At 39.1% G+C, this 23521-nt stretch overlaps 2 protein-coding genes across 5 annotated transcripts in view; one reads left to right on the top strand and one right to left on the bottom strand.

Annotated features, from left to right (window-relative positions):
• tln2b (talin 2b) overlaps positions 1 to 16997 on the bottom strand; it is a 74399-nt gene extending 57402 nt beyond the window's left edge. For all 4 annotated transcript variants that reach the window (XM_069708655.1, XM_069708651.1, XM_069708653.1 and 1 more), the window contains exon 1: positions 16892 to 16997. The gene's annotated coding sequence lies outside the window, so the exon portion shown is untranslated. The remainder of the gene's footprint in view (positions 1 to 16891) is intronic.
• A 3378-nt stretch (positions 16998 to 20375) lies between these two features.
• Positions 20376 to 21937, top strand: c2cd4a (C2 calcium dependent domain containing 4A). The gene is made up of 2 exons (XM_069708730.1): positions 20376 to 20429; positions 20562 to 21937. The coding sequence occupies exon 2, from the start codon at positions 20591 to 20593 to the stop codon at positions 21935 to 21937; it is 1347 nt and encodes a 448-aa protein (XP_069564831.1). The 5' UTR covers positions 20376 to 20429; positions 20562 to 20590.
• Positions 21938 to 23521: the final 1584 nt, after the last annotated feature.

Here is a 23521-nt window from a genome sequence, read left to right as displayed (position 1 = left end):
TGTCCAAAAGCAAACTGCAGAAAGCAGGATTTGCTACTCAGTAAATGTGTTAGTATGAACCACAATAAATAGATCAGGAACTCATGAAAGAATGGGTGTATATCTAAATGGGCTTTACAATTACAAGCTGGTCATTATGACAGCATGGGTGCAGTTGAATACCCCAGTGTGGGTTTCATACAAACAGAAGCAGCAGGAGCCGATCATTAGGAGCAGGCGTCTGCAGGGCTGGGTCCCACCAGCTCAGTTGGAGCCTGTGTGAGAGGTTCTCCGTCTCGCTGGGGAAGTCCAGAGGAAACATGCTGTAGGCCAAGCACTCCCCAGTTCCCCTCTCTTTAACCTGATTACTGTAATGAGCTTAAAGACTGTTGGATGCACAACATCTAATGTGGATGCAGACAAACACAATACACTCCCTCACTCATTCACTCACTCAGTGACTCTCGGTGCCAGCTGAATGCAAAGCACATCATCAGGCTCGAGCCCTCTACAGCTACAGTAGATGGCTCATTAGCCAGAAAGCGTTGGAGTAACGGATGAGAGAGGAAAACGCAATTTGTTTGTGAAACAGGTTTAAGAGGTGACTCAGTGAAAAGTTGCCAAAAACAGGGATGCCAGCCAAAAAACAATACTGTCCTTGGGTGAAATTGCTGCATAAAGAAGCCCACAGCCACCTATCAAGTCTCCTGAAGTAGATTCTGTTGACCTCAAATTTCTCAGGTGAGAAAGATGACGAACACATTCCAGCTCAGCTTCTGCATATTAATATATTCTAAATTTAGTTTACTAGGTTATTTGAGTCATATAAACTCAAAAATAATGATTTCAGCAATGTCGTCCTTTACTCTTTGAATAATTATTCTTAGCCAATCTAAAAATAATCTACAGATACCAATTAAAGGTTTGAACACTGAGCAGACTCTCTCTACAGGGTTACCATGTGTCATGATATCCGGGCACACGCAACAGCTTTTAAGGAACATGAAAATCAAACATTCCCCTAACTGTCTGGTATGTAAAATGGTATACACACATTACATTTAGACGTATCAAGCCATGCAACCACACAAATGGCTTATGGCTTAAACAACTGACACTGATAAATTCATTGTTTTCCTTAGAAGTACATTTTATATATATATATATATAAAAAAACCTGGTGATTTCTCACAGGCCAGATCGCTTCAAACCTTCAAGTTTATTATTTGATTTGTATAATTAATGTCCAAGAAGCCTGTAGTCAATTTAATATTCATGTAGTAAGAAAACGGAATTGAAAGTGTACATATTTAATTACAGTACTTCAGCAAAAACACAAGAACATACTGTGCCATACCAGGAAAGAACAAAGATTGCAAGTTTAAGGCACAATTAGCCATTTTCAGAGTTACTGTGCATAATTACTTGAAACAGCAGTTTTGGAGGTCCTCGGCAGTCACTGCATTCTCGTAACTTTCATAATATTTGGTATTTTTTACAGTGTTAAAATTTTTGCACAAGTGCTCAACCTCAGTAAGGATTTTACCTCATTTGTTTAAAAATAAACAGCAGGTATTTTTGACCAACATCCAGTATATTTCACAGGGGCAGTTATTTTACTCTCTTCAGTCAGAGTGTAATTAAGTCTTTTATTCAGCCTGTTGAGGACAAAGGATTTGACAAAGGACAATGTGACAAGAACAGTCGAGTGTATCTTGTTCAGGAAGAAAAATTATCTTTATGGCTTACGCTGTGCTCATTAAAGATCCATGGAACTGCAATGATTCAGATAAGAGCCGAGCTGTTCTTGGTATGGGCTATATAAAGATACACAGGTTGCTTCCTGAAAGAGCTATTAGGGGTTTGATTGATACTAACAAGCAAAAATGGAAGTAGCTACTGACTGACGCCCATTTGGAAACGATCTACAGATCTCACGGTACTGGTGTACACTGCATCCCTTGAACTACACCAATCACTATCTCCAAGTTCTGCAGCTTTCTTTTACCCTATCCTCCAAAAGAGGAAAATGATTTCTGAAAGGTTCACGAACTAGAATTACTGCCTCATGGTTGTTTGCCTCCATCAACCAGTCAAGTAGAAGTTTACACCAATATCTGCCCAGACTCATAATATATATGTACTGAAGAGTTTTGAAGGAATTTGGTCAATGAAGCTGATTCTGATAAAACACAAAGTTGCAGCCATGACAAGTAGACAATGCTTCAATTATGGTTGTTGCTGTAAAAAAAGATAGTAATTCTAAAATGTAGATGCGTCACATCTTCAACTCGACGGCACAAAAGATCTAAACAATCATCACAGATATTTAGGGGGACACCCAAATGTGAAATTCACAATCCCAGATTGTGTTATGTTATGGCATTGAATAAAAATTGAATAGAAAAAAATTCGAATCACTTCATGCTTGAGTCCAAGTGAATGTTTGTGCCAAAGTTGAAGAAATTCCCTTAAGGTGGTTCTGAAATATCACGCTCACGAGGATGGGACAAACAAACTGAAAAAAAATGCCTCTGGGCTGTTGCAGGTGTGGAGGCATAAAAAAAAGATCTATTTGTGTGTCAATTGTATTATGCGGTGACACACAACTAAGTCCAGAGACGGTATGTGACATTAAGGTTAGTGCAACCTAAAGCTTTCAGGAAAAAAAAAGCTCTTCTCTATTTTGGTATACCTCCACTCAGTGAGCGGTCAATGACACATCCTGAGGGAATGAAAAGGATTCTTGGTGCACGGAGCAGACTCTCCACAGCAGTGATGTTCGCAGAAAAAGATATTCAACCCCTGAGATCTTACAGTGGGGCCACGTTTGCAGTGACATTACACCTCATCACATTCATGTTCTCCAGTCTTTCCGTAAGTTGCATCAAGACCAATACAGTCAACATGAATTTCTGTTGCTTTACTGCAAGAACAGAAAAATAAAACAACTTCTTGCTCGTCATGTTAATCTAATGCTAGACTATTTTTTTTAGTCATGCTGTGCAGTCAGTCCACTACTTATTTCATATTTTGTTTTTATACAGGATACATTTTATAAAACACATTTTCTCCACTAACTTCAGAGAAACCATCCGTCTCAGATCGTTTTGTACAGTATGCACTGAACAGCTTATTTAGAGGCATTGACTATAGGGTGCAAATACTTAATGCAGATGACTATAAATGAAAGTGACTTTGATGTTGAGGATTACCAAACTCTCTTTCATACACCCATCATCTGCTCCTGATTTCTGGCTGATACAAAGTTAATTGCCCACTCAGCTGAACAGATTTTCCCAGCACACACATGCAGCAAAACAGACTTTACGTCATGTTTCATGTGTCTATTGTATTATGTGGTGACACACAATGAATTATGATGATACATTTTACATTTTCACGTGGCTGTCTGTCACCATCTGCACACCAACAGTCATTCTCAGGGCTGCATATTGCTTATTGCTGTCAGTTATGGAATAACCAACTGTATTGCTCAGCAATTCACCATTGAGTGTCATGCTTTCAGAGACTCACTAATTGGCTCAATGAATTCTGCCACCATAGCACACAACTCATTAATGCTGACACAGACTTCTAATTACTTAAGTGGGGGCACTGGGCAAGCTGATAAATTGAATACTTATTATTTCTGCTTTTTGAGTAACTATAATAACATTTCATTATCTGCACTAAACACAACACCTCCAAAAATTGCACGTTATCCACGCCCTATTCGGACTACATGTGATTTTCCCTGACAGCTTTGGGCAATTTATCATGAAATGACAAACGCAGCAGCGGCACAGATCAGGACATGGCAATCATCTGCCACAAAGAGAGCGTGTGGATTTGAACTCCGAGTAAAAAAAAGTACACCAGGTGATAACAAAGAGCTGGGGCATCCAAAGAAACAAAAAAACCCTTCACACACAGCACATCAAAGAGGTGATTATCTACCTTTGCTAAACATCAGCATTTTATCCTATACATACTATTTATCCTGATTTCAGTTTATGTCCTCTTCAAAACGGTGTAACAATTACTCATCTCTTGATCTACTCTGAAGAACAATTCAAGCATTATCAGCTTATCATTCCATGCAGCGTTATTCCCTTGGGGATCCATAAAGTTAGTAATTAAAAGAATGAACTGGTCTCCACGAAGATTTAATTGGCTGTTTTGTCTAAAATATTATTTCTACAAACCTATCATCCTGGAATGGGAGAAAATGCGCTCAGTAGTCTCAGGAGCAAAAAAGGAGAAGTGTGCAATACGGATGACAATCTCCTATTTGAATGTCAAAGATAGGGAATAATTAAACTGTAAATTAATTTGAACGTATTATGTCTTAATTTCCAATTATTCAACTAGTTTTTTGAAATAGTGACAACCCTAGTGGATGAATTGTACATACTAGCTTTGGTGACACAGCTTTTAGATTTTAACATCTGACCCACTGGAAGAGCCTCTGAGGATCTGAGCGCAGCTGAAGGTGTTGAACCTTTTAGATTAGAAATGCAATCATTTTATTTGATCACAAATTATATCGTATTCATGTTTTAAAATGTTCTGTTCACTTTCATCTATTTTCTTTTTTCTCTGTATTCTCATTGCTCTTCACAATTTTTATATTTCATGTGTCAAAACTGTTTTACCATGTACATTTGGACTGTTTTTTATCAGCTTGTCAGTCACCTGTAAAGCACTTTGAATTACATTGTTTTTGATTGAGGAGGCAGAGTCAGACTAATAATTTCACCATGTCTTGTTAAATGTAAACGCATATTTAAAGCAATTTAGTGGACTAAAGGTTGAAATTACACGAGGTAAGACACTTTCCAAATGGAGCACATGATTGCAGAGACATAATAGCATCTCTCACTGTGGAAATCAAAGTGAGAGATGGCAGTTTAAAAATAAAAGCCTTAAAGCATTTGCAATATGTAAAACAAGCGATGTGCTCGAAGCAAGACAGCATAGTTTCCAAATCTTAATGTTCAAATGTACTGAAGGCATTCCAAAGCATCTGCTCCAAACTTGACTGGGCGACTGAATTGCATCTGTAAAACACTGCATTCATTAAACAACGCACTTTATTGTGTCATGTAAAGTCAAGAAAAGGTCAAATAATTTATTTGAAAATACACCCATAGTTAGTAAGAGATTTTTTTCATTCTGTCCAGCCTTTTTTTCGACATTCTATCCCTGACAGGAAAAGATGAGCACAATGGATGAACACATGGTTTTAAAAGGCCGGAAAGCATCCAGGCAGGCAATGAATTGTGCCCTCCTCTGTTCTATAATAACTGGACAACCCATCCATTTCATCGTTGCCTCCCCGCAGATCTCTGACAGGGGTAGCATCATCCGATTCACTGGCAGAGATGCGTGGGAGAGAGACAGAGAGAAAAGACAACAACCTTCAAACCTTCACATCAAGTCTGGGTTAACAAGACAAAAAGTTAAACTCCAACCCTCTGTAGGAAAAGAGAGGAAGCCCTTGGTACTGAGCGCCATCTCTGCTGCTCTCTCCTCAACTTTTGTATCTAATTGTGAGGCTGAGCACACAGCTGTGACACTGCAGTTGGATACAGATTCTTTAATCTCTCCTTTTATATGACATCGTCATGTAATCTCCATCTAGCTACCCGGGGAGCAGGCAAAGAGGCAGGAAATGAAATCAATGCCGTGTCGCTGCACTGGGTGTTACTTCATTAGCATGGGCACTACAGATGTAGCAGTAAATCTGATTTATGAAAAGGATGACAACAAAAGAACCTCAGATGAAGGGTCCATACCAGATGATAGAGACACCCAATGTCCTGTGTTTTAACACAGCTTTACTAGTGTTTAACAAAGGGCACAGAAAGACAAACAATTTACCCTCTGATGTATAGAATAGTTTCTGTGCTACAGCATTTTAGATCCAAAGTCATGCTGTACAAAATATGATTGACATTTAATTTTCACAGCATATGGGATTTTTATTATGAAAATGAAGAAAATAAAAAGTATATTTACTGAAAGCTGAACAACCAGGTAATATATGACCTCTAATTACTAATAATCACAAGGCATGCATTACATAAAAATCTATTATGATTTAAATTTCATTGTTAATTTGTCACTGTGTTGCTTTTCCTCTCTATGCACAATTTAGATTGTTTAAATTGCACTGGTTGTTGGTGATGATGCTTTACATATGCTAGAGTAGTTAAGTAAAATGGGTTTAATTAGGTTCGATGCTTATTATTCACTATCCTTCACAGCATTTAACAGTGTTGGGCATTAGTACTCTCCTCTCCATATCATGGGGCAAGAACAGGTCTATTATTCTAACTGTTTCCCAAGAATATTCCAGTTTGTAATATCCTCTGAATGTATGAATGAAATATACTTACACACACCTTTCAAAACAAAGAAACACAACCACTTAACCAACACCTTGAATTAACGTTTCATTCATAGGACAACAGTGCAACTGTTCGGGGTACATGTGAGCACCAGCTGTGATGGAACCACAACATTAGGAGGTCAATAGGTTAAAGACCTTCTGGAGCGCCGTTATCTAATCCTAGCTATGGAAATGTTATGGAAAAATTAATGACAGAGGCTATACAGTTGCTTGATCATAGGAGAGGCATTGATACAAACCCCCCCCCCCATTTCTGAAAAAAAGAGATTCCAAATGATTAGTTGTGCACTCCCGTGGGACTGAGAAGCTAAGGAGGGGGATGTGTAATTCAATTAGTCCCATGGTTCTGCACCAAAGGGAGGCAGACAGACCAATCCATGTCATTGAGATATGCGGGAAGCGCAGGCCTGCTGTATGCAGAAAATATTGGCAGCACATCATGCTCTTGGTCTGAAATAGTCAGTGTCGCTAAAAGACTGCTGGAAAAAAATAAACTCAGGAATCTTTCTACAAGCAACACTGAGCAGTCCCTCCTTAAATACCCTGAGCAATCATGAAAAACCTTATCTATACAAAGAGAGGGTGAATGAGGAGGGTTTCCAGGCTGAGGCTAACAGAGAGCAGAGTGAGCCGCCTTACATGACAAGCCAGCCACATTCTAAGCAATGCCTCTGAGCTTGTGCCATGAGTCGAGGATGCTGTCTCCCACTGAAGTTGCATACAGATCGCCCTTTCAGAGCACAGCCTCCTCCACTGTCTCTTTGTCCCTCCTGCCAGTGGGGAATTTATAAAGCTTCACAGTGCCTTACTCCATGAGATTCCTGTAATTTATGACAGCCTTTTCCCAGGCATAGAGAAATCAAATCAAACTGTAAATATAGTGCATTTTTCCCAGTACGAGCTCTTCACATAGACCATAGATCACAAATAAATGCCAGAGATCCTGACAGTCATTAAATAACAGCATCAATAATCCCACATGTGGCAGCAGTACATTTGATTTTGGATTATGAAAAGGGCAGAAAGCATGGATAATGAATGAGACACACCGGAAAAAAAAACAGAGGAAATGAAGAATTACCAGAGGCGTCAAGCAGCATATCAGCCCGTTCATGCTGTTTTCAAAAGGAGGATAGCCAGTCGTGGTCATTAGTACTAGAGTGACTCTTGACCTCAGAGTGTCACACGCACCTGGCATCATTATATGACACCATCCCCACCAGACTGGAGGAGAGGGTGTCATCTCGAGGGTATAGCCACGTAGGTGTAGCATGTCCACTGCGGGTGTGTAGCAACTCCTCCATTAGCTGCTGGTCCATCAATCTCTGTGTCTATGGAAACTGAAGACTCAATAGCAAACAGCTGCCACATAGTGGACCGGACAGATGGTAGCAGTGGCAAGAAATTAACACCATATCATCTTAAACTTCTACACAGCACCTCAGTTTAGACAAAGAAAAGATTTGTGTCTGCAACTTTAACACTTTTAATATTAGATCTAATAAAAAGGCCTTTCTCAGGCTTCTGATTGTTATCTGATTTTTGCATTACATATTTTCTTACAAATATTTGGAACAGCACAATGCATGCAATATATTCACATTTATTGACGTGTGAAAATGGTTTGATGCTTACTTGATTAAAGTGTCTATTCTACAAGAGCCTACTCGTTTAATTAATCTAATTCAGTGATGCATTTTGTCATTAATGTCGAACAATGAATGATTGAAAAGGCAGACAACATGAAAGTCATTTCTTGTGCTAAAACACTTGACATGATTTAATATATTCTCTATACTGTATTGTATTCACAGAATATACAGAAAATGGCAAGCCGTATGTGAACTGTCTGTTTACACCAAGCAGCAACCAACAGTGTTGTCACCCATTGTTTTGTGAACTGCCGTTATGTAGCCTCAAGTTCTGATTTTGGCCATCGCCATCTTGCTAGTTCAGAGTGGTTGGGAACTAGAAGTGACCATATTTGGACGAGCTGGGGAGGAGTGAGTGGTGGATCTGACTCGATCTGATTAAAAAAAAAAAAAAACAAGGAAACGAGGCCCCGCCCACCTTTAGAAGAAACCTGACTGCACCCGAGCCCTGTCAATCAAATCGACACACTCCAAAAAAATGCAGCTGATCGAAACTTAATTTCTAATTATTGACAGGATTACTTTCAGAAGGACTGCAACAAAATAAACAAGAGGGAGGTACTTTAACTAACAACACCATAATAATTTCGGGAAAACAATGTATTGACTTTGTATTTCATGAATGAAGTTGAATGGGAGTCTGTGGAACCGTATATTTTTTAGAGCAAACCCCAAGCGGCCCTAATTGGTATTGCAGTTTATTACATTTATTGAATTTCTCATACCCAGAAGCTACGTCCATTTTTATATACAGTCTGTGGTTTGCACACAAGCAAAGCCATGTATACTAGGCCTGTAAGTCATTCTCAAATTCTATTGAATTAAGTACTATGTGTCAGCACAGTGTCCTTGGAGATCCAGATCAACAGCATCCCATTCACTTATGCCAACTGCATTGAGAGAAATATGAAACATATTTCTGGATTTCATTGGGATGTTAACAAATCTGCTGTGACGCCAGCAGCACCACAACAGTTGAAACTGTAAATGTTATTAACGTTCCTTGAAGACTGCGGCTGAATTTGACAAACTTGATGATATTCTCCTAGATGCATTGACATGTCAAAATTAAGAGTGCCAAATCTAACTGTATACTTGAATGAGTCTAGTGTTCATGACTTATAACATGCACAACATGTCCCTTTATAACTAAAAATCCCTTATAGTTTTTACATCAACTATACTGGTAGCACAGAGGGCAGCCTTTTTTCCCAGAGGAACTGTTGTCTGACCAGACAACAAAGAACATTAGAGTAAAGGAATCAAAGCTGCTGAGCCATTCCCTTCTCCATGTAGCAACGGCTTTATCCAATTAATATTGCATAGCAAATAAAAAAGCAAATCTTAGAGCTAGAATACTGGGGAAGATGCCTGTGACAACATGGAAGCAGTTGCAGTCGGCTGAGAATGTTTGCCCTATTTATTGCATTTTCGAGATTATGTTTCATCTTACATACAGTAAAACCAGTCTTTTCATGTTGTTCTGTATTGAACAGGCAGGACATCATTGAAACAATGACCGCTTGTTTTGATGATTTTGACAACATGATTCAGAGCTGTGGATTCAATTTAATAATGCTTCTATAAATAACATAATCATTGTGCTGAGTCACTGTTTTACCCCTTTGTACATGTTCACCAGCAGGAAACCAGTGTCACAACTAAATAGCTATAGAGAGGAAACAAGAGAGCATATTGGAAAGGAAACAATCAAATCGTTAATGTACACACGATATGACGGGTTATTTTTGTGGACTGTACCAACAGTTCCTAAAGCATGGACTCTCTTTCCTTCTAATCTATACAGGTCAGGTGATGCGAGAGCTACTATTTTACAAGAGATGAATGTGTGCTAGCTTTTGCTCATTATCACACTGTATAATATTACAATGATTCTGTTAAAAACAAAATCACACAAGATCCAGAAGGTGTTCCTGAAGGTTTAATCCAGCTCCCCAACATATTAAACTAAACCAGAATTAAATGTCATGCAATGTCACAAACAGGCCAAGATATATGGATATAATGATGTTAAAAAAAGACATACTGAAGAAAGACAATCGTAATCTGCTTTAGAGGGATGTTGATTCCTCCCCATGTTAGTGGCTGCTGACATAGTTCCAGGAAATTGAACACAAACTCAGTCGTTTCAAATCAAATCAATCATCGGTTCCATTTGCCAGACAATTCGTGTTCTGAAGAAAGTCAACATTTATATTCAGCTCTTGTTCAGCTCAAGGAACAACAGCGCACTAACAAATAAGGTTACAATATAAAACATCAGAATTTTGTATAATTAATGCCTGCCTTGAATTAAAATCTCCTCACTTGCTAAAGATGTTGTACCATCAGGCCAGGTGTACAAATTCCCACAGCAGTAATTTAGGAATTATGTTGCACTTGACCGAGAGGATCAGCATAACAACAAAGGTTGTAACAATACATTATGAGGTCAGAGTACTGTAGCTGTTATGAAATTAACGGATGTCAGAGATTTCTTTAAGGGATATAGTTCACTGTGGGAGCCTTGTAAAATGTTTGTGTTACAGTATGTCTTCTCAGTGCTTCATGCTGCATTTTAGTAGAGTTAGTCAAATTATACAGTCATTAGTTACTCAGACTGAGTTTAATTTAACCATTTTTTTAACCATACATTCACAAAAAAAAAATCAACTAATCCAAAAAATATTTCTTATGACTCCTAGCCTAGTTCATTTTAGTGAAGCCAAGTAAGTGATTTTTGGGAGGTATTAATAATTTCAGGTCAAATTCACACCTCAAAAGTTGCTGTATGCATTCCTGACTCAGCTTCAACATTCCATCTCAAAAAACAGAGCAATGAATGTAAACCTAGATATTGTCTTCCACTGAGGGTAACCAAAGAATCTCTGAAGGTCACTGTACTGCTGATGAGCTGAATATACAAGGCTACAGTAACACAATCACTGACAATGTACAGCTTCTGGCTGCTAAATACACTTCCGCTAGGCTAATATTAAATAATTTTGACACGAGTGTGTCAGAGCAGTCCACAGTTCTTCTTTGAGAAGAACTGAGGTGCTGACACGACACAGCCCTGAGCCAGGAGAGAGAGAGAGAGAGAGAGAGAGAGAGAGAGAGAGAGAGAGAGAGAGCGAGAGAGAGCTTGGTCAGCAACCCTCTCAGCCTGCAGAGGATCAGAACAGAGGATAGCAGTAATTTCGGTGCTGCTCTTCAGACAGGGCAGTCCTTTCCCCCAGGCAGTCACAAAAACAGCCTGACAGCTGCTATGCACACAAAGACCCTGACAGCCCACAATTAACCTTGATGTGAAACCACTGCCTCATCAATGCTCCCTTAAAACAAGATCTCCAACTCCATTCAACAGCAATATCATTTCATTAATTTCATCTGTCTCTTTTTTCATCTCACTCACCTTGAATTCTGTGTACAGATCTGGATGCCTGTCTTAGAGCTGCTTAGATAAGTTGTCTCTAACTTGTCCCTGATCATCTGACTGAGATGCGAAGTCTTGCTGTATTTTTTTTTCCCCACTCGGCACAGCTGCACGATGCTGCACCTGCCGTACGTCAGAGTCTGTGAGAGTATGCCACTAATGTGCTTTCTTTGAGGTGACCATGGAAAACATAACCAAAGCAGAATAATAACTACATCATATTAAAAAAAAAAAAAACTCTGAACAAATAAACTGGATTGTATTTAAAGAAGTAATTACAGTTGGCAATATTATTATTTGGCTGCCATTCAGAAAACTGAAAAGAAGAAGAAGAAGAAGAATTTAATATCCTTCATATTCTTTTGAGTGTAACTTCAAACATACTTCTCACAAAGAAAAGTTTTTGGCAAAAGATGCCAATAGAGAAGTTAGGCAGGTTACAACAAAGTGGCTATTCAGTATTTATTGGGCACACAAACCCATTATAACTTAACAAAGGTAACCAGGTGATAAACTGTCTGAAGCAGCAGTTTGCTCTGGAAGAACAAAGAGAAAAATACTGACATAAACACAGTAACACACAAATGCAATGCAATCCCAAATGCACTGTGTTCACTTAGGAGACAAAAGAGTATTAGTTCAGGCACTCTCCCCTTTTCAGACAAGGCTATATATATCACATGATCTTTAGCACAGCTATCACATGATCTTTGCCAGTGATAATCAGTTTGCTTAAAGTAGAGTGGGTCATGTTCTTACACATTCCAGTGTTCCTCTGTAAAGCCACAGCAAATATGTTTTACTTTAAACTACAGAGATTCGGTGTGTATCTGCAGCAGTAATACCTTTGCCAGCAAAATCAAGTCTTAGTCATTGCACACCTATTAAATGTCACCTTACAAGTACAAACTGAAGGCTAGATGAGTCAATCACACAATTTTCACAACAGCAAAAATGTTTAAAATTGTACCACAAATACTCAGAAAAGCACTCACTGCTGAATTAAACTTGAACAAAATAGCCAAAACTCAAAACACACACACACGCCTAAAGCGATTAGGTAGAAGAATATCAATTACCTTTTGATTTTCAAATATTTATGTATAAAAGCAGCCAAAGGTAAGTTGACAGTTATTTACATAAGCTGACAGCTGGTGCTCAGGAAACCCTTAGATCACACGTCTTTTCTTTTATGCCACTAACCCAATTGGGGACCATGCACTGTGTGCATGACAGTGAAGTCAAACCTGCTATGTGCTGCTTCAAACTGCCATCTAATTTGACCTGCTGATGAGGAAGAGCCACAGGCTGTGCTGTGACTGCCACTGACCTGAACTGCACCATGCCAGCATCTACTGACCCACTTCTTTAGTATGCTTACGCATCACTGGTACAGCTGCAGCAGTTTAGACTGCATGTACAGTAAATAGTTGGTATGCACTGTATCAGCCATCACTGCCAGCCTTGTGTGGATCATGTTCAATATAGTGCCATTTCACCTACTGCTGGTTTGTTTTAATAGATGTTGTGATGTCCAACTTATGTCTGCTCAGTTGATCTGATCACAAAAGGGAGGTAAGAAATCCTGATGAACTGCAGTCTGCCTTTCAACCCGAAGTCAAAAATGAAAACCAAAAAATTTATATTAGTGTACATGTGAATCATTGTGCAAATTAAAAACAATAAAATAAAACCATATTAAAATACAACACATTGCTGGATCAACAACTGAGTGACCTGTGGATGTGCTGATTCTAAATGTAATTATGTAAAGTCCATTATTACCAAAGTGTGCAGCCAATTTAATCTGATCCCATACAATCTTTAATTAAAAGTGAGATCAACCTTACTTTAAATCTGGAAGCAAATTGGGAGTCTGGTCAAGCGTTGACTGATAAAAAAAAAATTAAAAAAAATCATCTGCATTATGGCTTTCTTATCGACTGCCTGCGACATTCATCTATTGGGAAAAATACAATAAATTATGATTTCAGATTGATGCACTTGTGGAGGTCTGAAAATGGCAGCCAGTTTTTACATCCACTACTTGTTCTATAGAAACAGATCTGGAGCCAGGCCAGGCCCTAAAGAGGCTCTGATCACAGAGACAGCGAGAGAAAACATAGGGGCGATCTATTTCCCTAGTAAACACAGAACACAAAGGCTGGGTCACAGCGACAGCATGGGGTGTGTTTTAGTTTCCACCTCCTACACACTCATACATTATGGTTGAACAATCACACTCTCCAGTGACCCTCAAAACCTTTACTTCCCACCCTCTGACTGAACATTTCCTGGGGAATTCCGACCAGGAATGTATTTTTGATGACAGAGCAACTGCAACAGCTGAGAGGAAAATCACTTTCTAATGAACAGAACGTAAATACAGTTGAGGCCTTGGCTTTAGCGACTGCTTGTTCTCAACACTTTACTTTTTTTTTTAAATGCTAACTTGGGAATGCATGACCTTGTTATTGTGATTTATGGAGCAGTTTGAGGATTGCATATTTCTTCCTGGATTGCAGAAATTTGAAAGAACACGGACTAAAAGCCATTCATGAGTGCATGCAGTTCATTTGAAGACCATGTTTGACACGTGGTTCCCAGGAAATTAGGCAACGAGTTGAAAGTGTGAACTAAAGTTGCTGCCTCAGAGATACTACTAATAGATTCCCATAATACAAATCACTGGGGTAATGGCCTCTTCAGTAGCTGGCATTAAGTGGGAAAAAGCACCATATAATAGTGCTTGGCTTTAATTACCACTGCCAAGTGAAATTTTACTATTTAATATTTTAAAAGCCTATATAGGAGAAAGTATGAAACCTGTGTGGGATCAACAAAACTGTGCTACTTTTTGTTTTTCAAATTTAAAGGTTTTCTTATATGTTTTGGCACAAGCTCACAAAGTGGCCAACACTGCTTCTATAACCTTGGATCTTGTGAATAGCATCTAGTGTTTTGTTTGATGGAGCAGTCAGTTGCCGCTGGCAGATGCGTGCTGCATGTGAGCTTGTGACATTGGTGGTCCGGTGATCTAATTATATCTGCGTACTGTGTTGTAGAGAACAGTACAGAACTCACTGAGAAGGTCTCTTCTTCTGTATCAAAACCTGGCAAGCAAAAGGGCCCATGTATTGTGAACCAACAGGTGCAACTGCAGAGATTTAGTATTTCCACAAAATGAGATATCGAAAGGCACAATGTTATTTGCTCTTACTGCTGCAAACATTGTGTCCATCTAGGAGCAGCAGAACAAACACATTAATGCACACACAATGAGCAAATCTGTTATGGCTAGTCGACACATAAACACATTAATCCTACTGACAATCCAGCTCAGTTCCATTATATGAAAAAAAGGTATTTACAATTTGTAAAGCCTTTACAGCACTAGTAATCTGGAGATTATTTTCTTTTGGCACATTTTGGCAATCTGCCATTCAACAACCTCCTTTTCTATACACTATAAGGGATGCACGTGTTCCGCTTACTTTACTCTTTAAGAAAATATGCAGCTACATATTCCAGGGTCCACAGAAATGGGCGAGCAGTCATCCTTATAATAGCATAGACTATAGATAAAGTACTTAAGACAATTAAAATATGTTGGCATTAAGGTTAATCGTCAACATTACTGATCAATTTTAATTGTTTCAGTATTTCCCTAAAGGTACAGCCACTGACTAAGACCTTGATTGATCACAATTGAAACAGACTTCAGAATCAAAACACAAGTTTTGATGTCTGATGTCTCCACCCGTCAACATCCAACCTATTGAGCTTTAGGACACAGTGTACACACTTTTCAGAAAGCTCAAACAGCATTTATCTGTCTACTATATACATTTTAAAGTAAGACCAAGAGATCCCATGTAGATACAAAGTCAAAGAGCAACACAAAACATGCTGTAAAATCGAAGAATGTTTGCATAGTTTGCATGAGTGGTGATTTACACACTGCAAATACATGGTTGGCAGATGCTTTTATCCTACACTTATGGTGCCTTACAGTACCATAGGGAGTGCACTTTTAGGATGGGTGCTACCAGCTGGAATCAAGCCCCTAGCACTGATGCCTTCCTGTATAAAACCATCCAGGATCACAGCTGCCTGCATCATGCTGAGGCAGCTCAACCTTTCTAATTACATCACTCAGGTAAAACATGTCACTCTCCAGTTTTGACCCCCCCACACACACACACATATCTCGAGTATCCTTGAACTGACCCTAAATATCAAAGATGCCTCTCATAGTAAACACTTAGCTTATCATTACTGTAAAAGGGTGGGGTGGAATTTTTTTCAAACACTTTCTCATAGCAGCCAAAAGCTTCTTCAGAAGACAAGTAAGTCAAAAGAAGTCGACATGCAGCTAATGTGGTTGGCTATAGTGAGTCAGTCCGACACTAATACATTTGTTCCACAACCTAAAACCGTTTATGGTAAGATACGTTTACTCTCTGACCTATTCACCCCAGCCATTGTGTTGAAGAAACATTTACACCCACATGTCATACAGCTCCAAAAATATCTCTCTCCAGCACATAAGCTTCTGTATGAGGCCGCCTGGCTTCATAGACATGCCCTTCACTCAGAGGATGCACAGCCTCTGTGCTGGCATCTTGGAGAAAATAAGGGCGATGTGCACTCTGACCTCTGCAATCAGGCAGGGGAATTTTCCCTCTGGGATATATCAAATATCAGATTTGTATAACAGTGGGGAAAAGCATATCGGGGCTCGCAAGCGTTAACATACTGAGCATTATCCTCTTCCCTACATTTTTTTTTTTTTGGCCTACTGTAAATCACCAGTGGTTACATCCCTGCATGCGCACTACAGTCTCACACCGTCAATGTCAGCTTTGATGTTGAGCCGATCCAGATAACATTCAGGTCAAGTCTAAGTTACTGTACAACACATTTCCTTGCAGAGCAGAGAGAATGTTGGAGCTGGAGCAGCATTAGTTTTCTATTTAGCCTACTTCTGAGCACGAAATTTGGCTTGCCTAAATATTTAACATGTAGCAACAACGCCAAACAAGTAGGTCAGTCAAATATTCATCTTATCTGTCAATGTCAAAATTTCCGTCACATACGAAGCGAAGAAATAGATTGGGCAGTCTTATGATAACGCATCAGATGAAGCAAATCGACTGATGTCAAATCCAAAGAAGAGCAAGGAGACGGCAGAGTGGAAAACATCACACTAATCATCTGAAAAAGGTCGTCTGCAGGCAAGTCCATATGAAATGTTGTCAGCGCTTCTGCTGAGCCAACACCGAGCGGTAAGCCTCCCCAGTAGTGAGACCTTTTGGGAGACAGCACCTTAAACAAGCAGCGCCAGGGTTTAAAACGCACCGGATGACATCTTATGAACAAAAAAAAATGAAGGCGAAATCCTACCTGATGTCTCTCACTCGTTAACGCATGCGAGCTGACTTGGACGTAGGCGAGGCGACACACACCGCAAGCGGGTCAGCTCAGCCAGCCAGCCTGCCTACCTCCTCCACGGCATCAAGCCCCTCCTCGTTTATCGTACAGTGGAGAGAGATGGGAGAGTGGAAAAAAAAAAAAAAAAAAAGAACGAAAAACGACCACATATCTGTCCGCCGCAAAAAGGAAGCGGCGTCACACTCACGCATAGTGCCTGATGATTAGAAACATATAGCCAGATCAAGATAGATTTAAAGCCTCGTGTGTGGGTTATTGATTCAGATGTGTAATCCTGAAGGATAAAATGAATCTGACAACCATGTAATGCATGCGTGCGTAGGGATGAACGCACGAAAGATTTGAATGACTGAGTTCTCTTATTTTGAAAATGCTTTGAATTTGTTCAGTGAAGTGCACCTGCCAAAAGCATGTTAGAAGACCCAACCATCGGCGTACGAGAAGTCCACATTTTATCCCAAAATCACTGACATGGTATTCAAAGTCTACATTTGACGATAACAGAGCACCATGCAGTAGATGTCAAACATCTGGAGAGCGTATCTTGAGATTTTAAAGGAATGCGGGGTTACACAGAGGCCTTTATTCAAATGAATGATGAATCCATAATAAATATATTTTAAGCGATACACTTATAAGGATTTGTTGCAAATCTATTGAATCATTTTAGATATAGGTTATTTAATGTATCGATCACAATAATGCCCCCCTCTCAGCCGTTGTTTTCTAATCATATACTGCCCTCTAATGGAGATATGGAAGCACTCACGCTCAGGGATACGGGCTCAGACAGTGGAAAAAGAAGACATATGCTTGGACAGGGTTGTCAATATTTAGTGTTTAGTTATTTATTTATGTAGGCTATTGTGTTTCATATTCAAATAGGCTATCGTAAGAGGATTGATTGGTTGTCTCTGCTTATGGAGAAATCAGTTCCAGTGCGTCCTTTGCTCATATATTGGCGTCTGTATCGGCCTGTATAAGATTCAGTACATACAGTAGCTATTACATTTTGAATTTCTACAGTGGATAAAGAAATACTAAAAAATATTATAAATGTTCACACCATAGATGTATGTAATCAAAGAAACAATCCAGTAAAAGAGTGATAAGACTATTTCAAAACCCAGTAGCCTACATGGCTGGGCCTTGTATGAAACGCTGGGGGGCTTTTAATATGAAACGGAACCAGGGATTTCTTGCATTTGGCCGATTACAGTAAGCCACATAGTAAAATGTAAGTACCAGTGAGTACAGGTCCAATTGGAGCACTGTGTATAGTCTGTATATTTCGAACATTTTCGGTTTGCTCACACTTCTGCTCTTCAGAATTTCAGAAAATGTTGAGCTACAGTTTGTGAGAACCAGACAGCAGTAAACTTTGGAACTTACTTTTTTTTTTTTTTAACCTGACAATTATTATGCATGTTATGTCAAAAACAACTACATTCATGATTTTAATGCTTGGAGGTACCCCTATCTGTCAGATAATTGTTTTGGAGAAATGGTGTTGATATTTTCTTTTGCTATAATTTACCTCAAATGTATTATATTATTTCTGGTTGGCAAGATATAGGAGTTCAGATGGCACACTTGAATTAGTGATGTGACCTGAACATTTTGGAAAACATTTCTGAGAAGTACCCCATTAAGGACACCTTCCTAGTATATGGTTAGCACTGACATCACTGTGTCCTTAAGTGCCTAGTAACACATGGTAACCAAGTTACTCCACTTGAACTTTGTCCCGTGCAGATTGGAGCTCTTATCTTTATTTTCTGGGATTTTACCACTTTTCAATATGGAAAGACAGTTAAAGCCAAATTACAAAAAGACTGATGTTTTTATTTTAACAGATCACAAAAAACAGATTCAGCTGACAGAATTTTTTTTTTTTCTGAGCCCTTTTTTTGTTTTGTTTTTGAATGATTGCAGTAATTTCCAAGTTGTATTTTTTCACCAGAGCTGCCCACCAAAATGAACCTTAAAATAAACCTTAAAAGAAATTGTCAAATATTCATCATTCACAATACAGCTGCTTCATGTCCCACCACAAGAGGGTAGCACTGACATAGGATTGTGTCATTACATTACATTACATTTCATTTAGCTGGCGCTTTTATCCAAAGCGACTTACAATAAGTGCATTTCAACCATGTCAGTAAAGGTTGAGGACCTAAGGAAGATAAGAAAGTTATTTTTATTCTTTTTAATGAAAATGTGTACATTTCAGAAACCAGAACTGTGATTAAATGAAATGATGTTCTGCCCCACTAAGATTTAAGTAATGGCAAAGTGATGGGTGATTAATGAATACAATCTCTGTGTCTCTGTGGTGATCTACATAAAAAGAAATGTGTTTATGGACTAATTTAATTTCCGTTATCTTAGACTGTCCAAACTGTTATTTCATTATCAAATAAATGAATGTAATAACAAAAATCTGCCTCAGAAATTATTGGTCCTATATTGTTTATAATAAAGAACAATATTGCAATTGCACTATATTTTTGGCTAATTTAAATTTCACAGTGACTTGCACTTATTTGCATCTTTAACTGACACATTTTAAATTCTCCAATGTAACAGATGATTCCATTTATACAAATCCAGAGTCATATTATACAGACATCCAATGGTGAAATCTCCAAGATGTCATTTTAATCAAGTAAACATCCAAAGTATTCCCAAGCCAGAACATGTGCTGACCTCAGTTTTGGGGACATGTGTTTCATGAAGCAAAATGCATCTGCAATATCATTACATTACTTGATGTCCGATAAACAAAGAGCTGAAAAAAAAAAGATATATTTTCACCTGGTTCAACCAATAGCACTTGCCACATTTTTTAATACAACTTAAACTTCAGGGGAAAGCTAATGACTTGTTTTCAGTGTTTTTAGTTTTCAGTGAATCTCTTTTTAGACTGAGACCTGACTGACCTGAATAAAAATTCTCCTGCACCTAATATAAGAGGCCAGCTTTGTTTCCTAACTTTTGTCTTCAAACATTGGCAGCAACAAGTGTTTTAAAATTGCTCTGATTTTTTACCTTATCAAACAACATGTTTATATTCACAGAGCAACATCCTAGACATAATCTAAATTGAATAAATGGAAAGTCAAACACATGTATTAAAAGCCTGCCGTTTGTTCAGAAGCAGTTGTTCACTTTCAAAGTAGTATGCTTATCTTGCTCAATGGTACATCAGCTACAGGGGCAGTGAGCTCTGTTGTGGTTTGTATATTTCCATGGGAACCAGTGGCCGAGGAGAGGGAGGGAGGGTCCTGTTTGAGCCGCACAGGAGGCGTGTGTCAGATCGATTGGTTTCTTACTTCATTTAAACTGCCTGCGTTTCTCAAACAGCCACAGATTTGCTGAACCTCCATCTGCTGTCAAGAGAGCCTCACAACTTCTCTGTCTCTCAACTGCTATCATTCTACCCTGCCAGGAACAACCTTGTGGATTTTCCATATCTTTAAAATATAAGGTAAAAATGTTCTCTTTAAGGTTAACAATTGTAGGTACTATAACATAGATTGTTTCTTTTTGTAGACTGTTTGAAAGTGTGTTTGATCTCAAAAGACAATGCACAAACTCAAGCATCCATTTTATTTTACAGAGAGTTTCCTGATTCCTACCAGAGGACCCATGTGGGTTGTGGAGAAGATTCGCTTGTCAGTGGAGCGATCAAACCTGCCTATCCCCTCAGCACAACTCGGCTTTAAAATTAGTGACATCATGTTGGGAGAAAAAGCTGACAACTCCAAAAGGATTTCCCTCTGTCCTAATATCATTACCCCTGACAACATCCCAGAGTTCTGCATCCCTCCAACAATCCTATCCCTGCAAGAGATGAAAAATACGGAGCAGAGCCGAGCGGCTCGTATTATTAAGGTGTCTCCCTGTGGGAGGGCAAGCCCTGAAACAGATGTGACATTTCATGAGCCGTTTAACCCGCATATTATTCAAGTGGAAAGCGTGGATGAGAGTCCCTATGATGGCTGCAGTGATGAGGAGACCACTAATGCAGATCCCCAGAGCCAGGCTGCCTTATCCCTTCCACACCTGGCAAAAGCCCAGACCAGCTATGGCTTTTGCACCCTACTGGAGAGCCCCCACACCAGGAGAAAGGAGTCCATTTTCCATTCTGATCCAGGCTCCTCTCCCCTGCTGCTGCCCAGGAGTCGATCCAGCATGTGCTCCAAGGTCTCCCCTGCCACCTTGCCCTCCTCCTCTCCTTCCTCATTCAGCCTTAACAGCCTGACCTCCAGACTTTCCCCGAGAGGCTACACCCTAAACTGGCAGGCCACTCTGGACAGTGATACAACTTCCTCCACTGAATCCTCTCCTTTCAGCTCGCCGCTGCTGACCAGGTGCCCTGCCAAGTCTTCTCTCTTCAAAGCACTGAGCCATGAACTGCTGTTGTCAAGGAACATGAGGAAGGCAATGGTGTCCAGGAACAATTCCCTGTCCACAGATGAAGGCAGCTCCACCGACAACAGCCCCAATGTCATGAGGAGGGCATCAGAGGGGTTAGTTGAGGCCCTTCCCAGGAGCTACAGCCTGGCACCCCCCACCATCTTTCCCATGGACTTGACTCTCCACAGAGAGAGAGCAATGAAGGAGAGAATGGTGCCCATAGGAAAAGATGGCAGTCTGAGACTCTCAGCAGAATACTGTTCAGATAACCAAAGATTACGAGTTCGACTGATCAGTGCTGAGGGCCTTTATCCCCTGTCTGTAGACTCCAAGATTATCAACTGCAGCATCAGCCTCTCTCTGGTCCCTGGAAAAGTCCAGAAGCAACGCAGCACAGTCATCAGAAAGAGCCGTAATCCGATTTTCAATGAGGATTTCTTCTTTGATGGTATCTCAGAGGAGGACGTCAGCCAGCGGTCCCTTCGCTTTAAAGTAGTGAACAAAATGTCCACCCTGAAAAGAGACTATCTCCTTGGTGATTGTGATTGGCCTCTTTCAAGCATTGTAACATTATAAACTTAAGTACTTCTTTAACTGTTTATTTATGTATTGAATTATTTATTTTAAATTTTGTATTGTATAATTTTATATGAATTAAATTATGGAAATCACTGATGCTATTTGTCTTTAATACATTTCAAAATAAGACCATGTTAACAAGTTCCACTGTAATATCACCAACTCAGGATGAAATTTATTTTATTTTATGAAATGAAAAAAGGTTCATCTTCACTTTAACTTTAGCTTATGAACAACTACAAACATGTTAAAATAATCATTTATAGCCTTTAGTTTCTGGGTTTGTTAATGAGACTGCATCATCAGCTGGAGTGAGACAACCACCATCTCATATTTCTCCCTAAGCCTGTTGTTTTCTTCCTGACCTTTCCAATGATTAAAAATATCACTGGAAACCAGAAACCTTAGAGGGGAGTTCTCATTGTTGAATATGCATAATTTTCAGTGAAACTCTGTTTCTTTTTTTAATGATACAGGGCATTTATGTTAATGTTCATGAATATCAATTGAAGCTATAAGAGCAAGCTATATACTTAATAGTAGATATATATCCTCCCATTTCCCTGCACATTTTGCTTTTCATTAAAAAAGATAATTACACAGATAATATTGGCAAGTAAAACTTGCTAATAGTTTGAGATATATGTAAAAGATTATTTGTTTTGATAGTCATTAACATGACATGATTCTTTATTTATTTTACAAAATAGGATGGTATATAGCTTCCCACAGCTCTGGATGAAAATATTGATAAACTCTAGGGTTGGAATTTATCCAGCTAAAAGGCTAAATAGAAAATAATTTGACTGAGAAATTTTAGAATAGACCGCACTGTTTAGATTTAAGTACTGTGTAGACAAGCTAAATATTTTGGGCCCTTTTCAGCCAACTAAAGAACCAAAAATACTCTATTAGTGTTGAAGATGAAAAACAGCATCTCTCAATGCAATATGCATGTTTACCCAACTAAACATAGCAGCAGCTTGTAGGCATGAAGCAAGTGTATCCTGTACCCTAAAGATCAGGCTTGAAAGCCCCGGCTGCCAATAGCTTCTAGTTAAAGATTAATAGGTGTCTCAGGGCTCAGAAAAGCTCTAACAAGGGACTGACAAATGGCAGTTATATACCATATGACAAAACAACACAAGCAATGTGAGGAAATGAGAAGCATTCACAAATGCATATACTGTACAAAGCTATGGCTGCCAAAGCTGTAATATTAACCTGCTACGAGATTGTTTTCAGTGCTCAACAACGGCTTTTTAATGCAAATACTTACTAGAATTTACAGTTTGGATTCTGCTTCTGAGAAAAGCCTTTAGAAAAATATTGAAAAAATATATATATAAATGATCAACATTCAGTTTTGAACTACATTCAGCATAGTGACAAAGACCTGCAATCCCCTCTCAGTTGTTTTGATGCAAATGAGGATTTTCTGTTTAATACACAAGCTTTGTGTTACTGTAATAGAAACACCTCATTTCTGTGAAAGAAACCTTTAACGTCCCACACAGACAGCCGACATGTTTCAACAGTAAATTGCACCGGATGTATTTCCTGATCCCATAAGGAGGCTGA

This window comes from Brachyistius frenatus, unplaced genomic scaffold (assembly GCF_029030835.1).
Source record: "Brachyistius frenatus isolate BFR_SWC_R1_liver_20210118 unplaced genomic scaffold, ASM2903083v1 Contig_77, whole genome shotgun sequence".
In the NCBI taxonomy this organism is placed as follows: domain Eukaryota; kingdom Metazoa; phylum Chordata; class Actinopteri; family Embiotocidae; genus Brachyistius; species Brachyistius frenatus.
The sequence above is the reverse complement of the archived record's forward strand: the minus strand, read 5'-3'. Positions and strand labels throughout refer to the sequence as shown.

Coding starts and splice junctions, on each gene's coding strand:
- c2cd4a (XM_069708730.1), top strand. CDS start 20,591: ATGTGGGTTGTGGAGAAGATTCGCTTGTCAGTGGAGCGATCAAACCTG.